This window comes from Carlito syrichta, unplaced genomic scaffold (genome assembly GCF_000164805.1).
Source record: "Carlito syrichta isolate Samal-C Ts95f unplaced genomic scaffold, Tarsius_syrichta-2.0.1 Scaffold288411, whole genome shotgun sequence".
NCBI classification, from domain to species: domain Eukaryota; kingdom Metazoa; phylum Chordata; class Mammalia; order Primates; family Tarsiidae; genus Carlito; species Carlito syrichta.
The window spans coordinates 102,514-110,397 of NW_007232507.1; the positions used below are offsets into that span (position 1 = coordinate 102,514).

Consider the following 7,884-nt stretch of genomic DNA (forward strand, 5'->3'; position numbering starts at 1 on the left):
GGTAGCACGTGCCTATAGTTCCAGCTACTTGGAAGGCTGAGGCGGACAGAAACGAATAGATCACCGGAGCCCAGCAGGTCGACGCTGGGGTGGCCGTGAGCGTGCCACTGCACTCCAGCCTGGGCAATGGAGTAAGACTCCAATTAAAAAAAAAAAAAAAAGATACATCCAAGAACTAGTGCTGCATTAGGTTTCTGCTCTTCCACTTATTTTAACTCTTATTTATTAGAAACAAGAAGCATGTGGGTTAAGAGTAGGTTAAGAATGCAGGCAGGTTCTAGGGCCAGATTGCCTGAGTTTGAATTCTACCTACCAGCTGTGTGATCTTGGACAAATTGCTTATTTTTTCTGTGCCTCAGCTTTCTCATTCACTAAAGTGGAAATCACAGTACCTTTCTCATAGTAATATTATGAAAAATACATGTGATGGCATATATAAAATACTTAGTACAGTGACTAGCACATAGTAAATGTTCAATAAATGACAGCCTTTGTTCTTATTACATATGAAGATGAGTGTTCAGAACATATTTTATCTCAAAACTTATCATGGGACCAAAGGAAGCCATTTGGTAAAGCTTATCAAATTATGAGCCACAGTCTAAGAAGCCATATTCTTCCATATATTCTCTTTAGATACCTTTATAGTAAGAAAGTTACTAACTCAGTGTTGGAAAACTCTTGATACTTAGGTGGAGAAAGACCAATACAGATAGTATGGAAATGTGTTTGTTGAGCCTCTAGAGGCCAGAAAGAGGATCCAGGAAGATCTGTTATTTCCCTAAGGATCTTTCTCATTTAAAAAAAAATGGTGATGCTGGGCTCAGTGGCTCATGCCTATAATCCCAGCACTTTGGGAGGTGGAGGCAAGAGGATTGCCTGAGCCCAGGGGTTTGAGACCAGCCTGAACAACATGGCGAGACTTCAAATCTAAAATAAATTTAAAAATTAGCAAGGCATGGTGGCACGCATTTGTGGTTCCAATTACTTGGAAGGCTAAGGCAGAAGGATCAACTGAGCCCAGCAAGTCAAGGCTGCAGTGGCTGTAAGGGTGCTACTGCACTCCAGCCTAGGCATCAGAGTGAGACTCCAACTCAAAAAAAAAAAAAAAAAGGTGAACCAGCCTGGGCAACATAGCAAGACCTCATCTCTACAAAAAATAGAAAATAAAAATTATTCGGGCATGGTAGCACTTGTCTGTAGTCCTAGGTACTCAGAAAGCTGCACTCAGCCTGGGCGACAGAGTAAAACCTCAACTCAAAAAAAAAAAAAGGCCAAAGTGGGAGGATTACTTGAACCCAGAAGTTCAAGACCAGCCTGGGCAACATAGTGAGACTCTACCTAAACAATAACAAAGTAAAAAATAAATTAATTAAATTTAATTTAAAAGAAAGATGAAATACTTGTACCCCATCATTGCTGAGAGCACTGAGGTTGAAGACTAATTTCACTCCCACATGCTGCTCATGTTGCGCTCAGGTTGTTGTTGTTGTTGTTGTTGTTTGTTTATTGAGTCGGAGTCTCACTCTGTGGCCCAACCTGGAATGCAGTGGAACACTCATGGCCACTACAGTCTCGACCTGGTGGGCTCAGGCAATCCTTCCACCTCAGCCTTCCAAATAGTTGGAACCACAGGTATGCATCATCACACCAGGCTAATTTTTTTATTTATTGTAGAGGTGAGGTCTCACCAAGTTGCCCAGGCAGGTCTCAAACCCGTGGACTCGGCCAATTCTCTCACCTCCACCTCCCAAAGTGCTGGGATTACAGGCATGAGCCACAACACCCAGTGAGCTCAAGTATTGGACTCCAGTATTCAAGGGCAGTCTGCATCTCAACAACTGTAACTAATAGCTAAATTGTATACCTACATTCATCTCTATTATTGATTATCTATTTCTATTTATTGCATCTATTAATCCCATTAGTTAAAAGACTGTTCTCATTTATTCAGGATAACAGTGCTTTTCCTGACATTTTCAGGCAATCCTTACAGATATGAACTGCTTGATTTTCCCATGGATTCAAGGAAGAAAGCATTGACTTGGCCTGGTCAGGGCGTATATTATGATGTAAGTATCTTTTAAAATGTGCATTTAAAGGAAAGTAAAAAATATTTTTGCTCAATAGCTTTATAAAAATTCAAAAGATTGTTTTTACTTTCTATCAGAATGAAAAATTTGAGATTTTGATCAATTCACATTTTTCCATTTCTTACCTGATTTCCTGTACTTTTGGTTGTTATGGAATATTTCCACCATCACACAAAAAATGTTTCCCCCAGAAGGATGATGGAGAAGGGCTGAGTGTCACACACCTTGTGTTTCCCCAACGCTATTCTTATGATTCATAATATATCCAGTGACCCCTAGCATACACAGAGTAAATGGGAGATTTTCAGAAAGATTTGCAAGCTTTTGATGTGCCAACCGTTATTAGTACATTTGTGCCAGATCTAAAATAAAATTATAGTCACCTACTTTTTTGAGAAACTGCTACATACTAACCACTTAAAATCAACATGTCATTTAACTCTCATAATAACCTCATAGGTTAGAATCATCATTCCCATTTTATAGGTAAGAGAACTGAGGCTTAAAGAGATTGTGACTGATAGTTCCACAGCTCCCTTCCTTCCCCCACTCCTTCCATTTCTCCTCCTCTTGCCTTCCTCCTTCACCTCCCTCTTTCCCTTCAATCTCCTTCTCTCTCTCTCGCCTCCTTCCTTCCTCCTCCCTGCCCCCTTCCTCCCTGTCAAAAAAAAGAAAGTTTGTGACTATGTCATGATCATAGAACTCAAGTTTGTGAGATTCTAGTCTCTGCTCTTAACCATAATTCCACATGGATAAGAAAGAGAAAGTTTTAAATTATGAAAGAAATTATCTAGACATTTGAAAGCTAACATTTATTGACCTTTGGTCTGTGAGAAGCAGTGGCAGGTGTTCTCCACATATTCTCTCCTTGCATCCAGCAATCCATGAACTAGGCAAGTAATTGTTTTGGAAGGTTGGAAACATTTGAATTTTACTTGGAAAACCATCACAGCAGGTCAGCAGGTGGTCACGCAGTTGTCTATAAAGTAAGCAACTTCCTGTTCGCTTTTTAAAACTAAACTTCAGTAATCCCAGCACTTGGGGAGGTAAAGGCAAGAGGGTTGCCTTAGCCCAGGGGTTCAAGACCAGTCTGGGCAACATGGCAAGACCTCATCCCTACAATAAATCAAAAAATTAGCCGGGCATGGTGGTACTTGCCTGTGATTCCAGTTACTTGGAAGACTGAGACAGAAGGATCACCCAGCAGGTCGAGGCTGTGGTGGCGGTGAGCATGCCACTGCATTCCAGCCTGGGTAACAGAATGAGACTCCAACTCAAAAAAAAAAGTCAAATGTCAAGAATTCTTAAAGAATCATCTGCTTTACTGGATCTTTTTCATTCTTGTAAGCAAAATCTATATCTAAGCAGCCCAGAAATATGAGGAGTTAATTCAGTTCCTACGCCATCATGCCATATTCTTATAGCCAAAGGAGGCATCTGTAGCCTAGTTCCTTCCTGCTCGTTAAAGTCCTGCTCTTCCATGTCACAGTCCTGTGCAACATCCTGAATAGCTCCCTTTGCCAGAGTGTAAATCCCAGTGCTTTACCTGTGGTAGGAAGACCCTTCAGGAGCTGATCTTACTCCTTCCCCTATAGCCTGGCTCCACCCGCTGGTCCCTGAACAGGTTCATGCCATTTCCCTTCCTGGAACGCCCTCCTCCCTGGACCTCTCTGTCCAGCACGCGCTAATTCTTCAAGGCTCAACTCGCCCTGCTTGTTTCTGCTGTGTAGTAGAGAGAACCAAGGCAGGAGACCTGAGTTCTAAGTAGTCCTATATTGCCATTTGCCGTCTAAGTGATATTAGGTATATTGTTTCCCTTTTCTGAGGCTTAATTAATAAAATGCATCTGTATAATAATTGCAACAAAAATCTGTCTTATAAATTTCACAGGATATGAGGAACATATGAAAGAGCTGAAAAACAGAAAATACCTAACTGACAAGGCATTATTATTACACCAGCAGAAGTGATTTCATCCACTATCTTCCATACACATTATAACCAATAACTTAACATGGATTGTATAGCTCATCGACTAAATTATAAGTTCTTTGGTAACAGGATATTTTGTATGTATATCTCCCACAATGCTTTGTGCATAAACATTTTTGTCTGGTTTATCTAATTATTCTTCTTTCTCTAGTGATTAAGTCATTTTTTTAAGCTGGTCTAACTAGTCTTCATTTTTAACCATTCAAATAGTCCTCCAGCCCAACACTGATCAAGTTTTGCACCTCCCTGGACACAGAAATAGAAGCAAGGCAGATACTGAACACTGAACTTGATGAGAGAACCTTATGACTCGCTTTTTCCCTCTAATCTTCAGAATAAGTCTCTGTACTTATCCCTTGCTGTTTCTCCTTCCTTTCATCTATTAATTGGGATAGGTAGTCAAAGAGCTTTCAGCTCTATCTGCGATGTTCGATTTGTGTTAAAGGAAGTTTTTGTTTATTTGTTCTTGTTTTTGTTTTTTTTAGAGACAGGGTCTTCATAGATTCCCCAGTCAGGGCAGTGGATATTCACAGGTCTGATCATAGTGCACTACAGCCTCAAGTTCCTGGTCTCAGCCTTGAGTAGCTGGGACTACAGGTGCATGCTATTAATATTATTAATAGTATCTACCTTTCCCGTTGCTAGAGCAGTGGTTTCTCAACCTTGGCTGCACCTTAGAATTGCCTGGGGCACAGGCTGCACCCCTCCCCCACATCAATTCAATTGTTTCCTGGGGATTGGACCAATAGACCTCTAGTGCCTTGTTTTTAAAGACTGTAACTTACATATATGGGCTAATTGTCTTCTCTTTCCTCCTACTCTATCCTATGCCCAGGGGAGGAGTAGGGACTAACCTGATTAATAAGCATTTCCAAAATCTGTCACATGCCTGCAAAAGAGAAAACTCCTGGAACCATATTTTAGCATTTTCCTTCCAAACCAACAAGAAAATATGTAAAACATATAGGTAAACAGTGTGAATTTTAAAGTGGCTCAGCTCCTGGCTCTAGAACTTATCGGTTCTGTGACCTGGGTAATATTCTTAATCCTTCAATACCTCAATTTCCTCATAGATAAGGCAAGAATAATATTAAAATCTACCTGATAGTGTTGTCTTGAGAGTGAAATGCATAGAAAAGCAACCTGGTACCATATTAGTACACAGTAAGCTTGTAATAAATGTTAACTGCTATCAGTGTTATTGGGTTTTTCTTCCAATGGTTATAATACTTTGTTGACCTAGCAACATTAAAAAATCAATCACCCTGGAAAGGAAAATATTACACATAAGAGAATTTAACCTTTTAGAAATCAAGTGTGGGCCAGGCTTGGTGGCTCAGCCTGTAATCCCACACCTTGGGAGGCCGAGGTGAGTGAATTGCCTGAGCCCGCGGGTTCGAGACCTGCCTGGGCAACTTGGTGAGACCTCATCTCTACAATAAATCAAAAAATTAACCGGGCGTGGTAGCGCGCGCCTGTAGTTCCAGCTACTTGGAAGGCTGAGGTGGAAGGATCGCCGGAGCCCAGCAGGTCGAGGCTGCGGTGGCCGGGAGCGGCCACTGCACTCCAGTCTGGGCGACAGAGTGAGACTCCAACTCAAAAATAAAAAATAAAAAATAAATAAAAATCAAGTGTGGGAGCCAGACACAGTGCCTCACACCTGTAATCCCAGCACTTTGAGAGACTGAGGTAAGAGGACTGCCTGAGCCCACGGGTTCAGGACCAGCCTGGACAACATGGTGAGACCTTGTCTCTACAATAAATTTTTTTTTTTTTTAATTAGCTGTACATGGTGGTGCACACTGTGGTTCCAGCTACTTGGAAGGCTGAAGCAGAAGGATTGTCTGAGCCCAGCAGGTCAAGCCTGCTGTGATAGTGAGCGTGCCACTGCTCTCCAGTCTGGGTAAAACAGTGAGACTCCAACTAAAAAAAAAAAAAACAAACAAAAACATAAAAATTAAGTGTGGGGCTTAATTTTAAAAGCTGGTTTTGGTTCCCTACCCCCCCACCCCCGCATCGAGGTCTCACTCTGTCACCCAGGCTAGAGTGCAGTGGCACAGATCATGGCTCACCACAGCCTCAACCTCCTGAGCTCAAATGATCTTTCCGCCTCAACCTCCTGAGTAGCTGGGACTACAGATATGCCCCACCACACCTAGCTAATTTTTTTATTTTTTGTGGAGATGAGGTCTCACTATGCTGCCCATGCTGATTTCAAACTCCTGGGCTTAAGCAATCCTCCTGCCTCGGACCCCCAAAGTGTTGGAATTACACGCGTGAACTGCCACACCCAGCCAACACCATATTTTAAATGTCATTTTGCCCTCATTCTTCCATATTACATGTGTATGAAGTCTGTGCTTTCAGAGCTACAGAGATCAGGCACCCCTTTCCCACCTAGACTCCAGAGCTGCCCTACCTTTCTGTCTCTGGACCAGCCCAGTTTTCCCCACCAGTCATGACTGATCATTGCACTTGTCACTCTAATCAGGGCCTCTCCTGCTATCACTTTCTTGCCTCTGAGAACTCTTCTCACTAATCATATCCAGCCATCATCAAGCCAATGAACATTCCTTTTACTTTTACAATTGGCAAATATAAAGAGGGTTTAATGTTTGACTCTTCTGAGCAGTTTATGTCATTGCTTACCCAAATGACTGAAGACTTTTGTCCTTTCTGTTTCTGTAGAACTCGAGCATCTAGTCTTAGTTTTTGCAATATGAAAATAGTCTTGCCAGGTACGGTGGCTCACACCTGTAATCCCAGCACTTTTGGGGGCAGAGGTGAGAGAATTGGCTGAGTCCAATGGTTCAAGACCAACCTGGACATATTGGCAAGACCTTGTCTCTACAATAAATCAAAATAATTAGCTGGGCATGGAGGCGTGTGCCTGTGGTTCTAGCTATTTGGAAGTCTGAAGCCGAAGGATCACCTGAGCCCAATAGGTTGAGGCTGCGGTGGCCATGAACATGCCACCGCACTCCATTCTGGGTGACAGAGTGAGACTCCTACTCAGAACAAGAAAAAAAAGAAAGTAGTCTTTAGGATGTAATCTACCTCGTAATCATCTTTTGACTAAGAGGATATAATCACAGAGGTCAAGTGAGTGCCATAAAAACCCTAGCCTTGGACTATTTGAAACGCTCTAACAAAACCAATTTTAAAGCCTGGCAGAGCCTACTTTTTAACATAAAGTTCATTATAACCCAGTTTTCCATAAACCTACGTATTTGGACAGATCTTTGGCTGAGAGCTCACTGGGATTACCCTTACAAAGGAGAGTTTTCCTTTTTGAGCTATCTGCTACCTTTCCAATCTAAAATGCCCATGTCCCTCCTAGAGACACACTTCTCATTCCTGGGACAATTCTTTCTCTCCACTGTAGTACCCATAACCCACACTCATCCTCAAATGGCCATCATGAATTTGGTGAGCACACAGGAACATCCTTCAGTAAAATGTCATCTTGGCAGGCACAGTGGTTCATGCCTGTAATCCAGTACTTTGGGAGGCCGAGGCGGGAGGATAGCTTGAGCCCAGGTATTCAAGAGCAGCCTGGGCAATATAGTGAGACCTTGTCTCCACAAAAAATCAAAAAATTAGCCGGGCATGGTGGATGTGCCTGTAGTCCCAGCTACTTGGGAGACTGAAGCGGAAGGAACGCCTGAGCCCGTCGAGGCGGCGGTGAGTTGTGATTGTGCCACTGAACTCCAGCCTGGGCAACAGAGTGAGACCTTAGCCCTCTCCCCACCCATGAAAAAAAAAAAAAGAGAGAGAGAGAGAGAGAAGAAGAAAGGAA

The 7,884-nt window shown here is 42.5% G+C and overlaps 1 protein-coding gene across 1 annotated transcript in view; it reads left to right on the forward strand.

Annotated features, from left to right (window-relative positions):
* Window positions 1-7,884, forward strand: part of CUNH7orf31 (chromosome unknown C7orf31 homolog) — a 48,516-nt gene that overhangs the window by 30,863 nt on the left and 9,769 nt on the right. Inside the window, exon 7 of the mRNA XM_008053724.1 lies at window positions 1,984-2,072. Within this exon, the coding sequence (XP_008051915.1) occupies window positions 1,984-2,072 (89 nt within the window). The remainder of the gene's footprint in view (window positions 1-1,983; window positions 2,073-7,884) is intronic.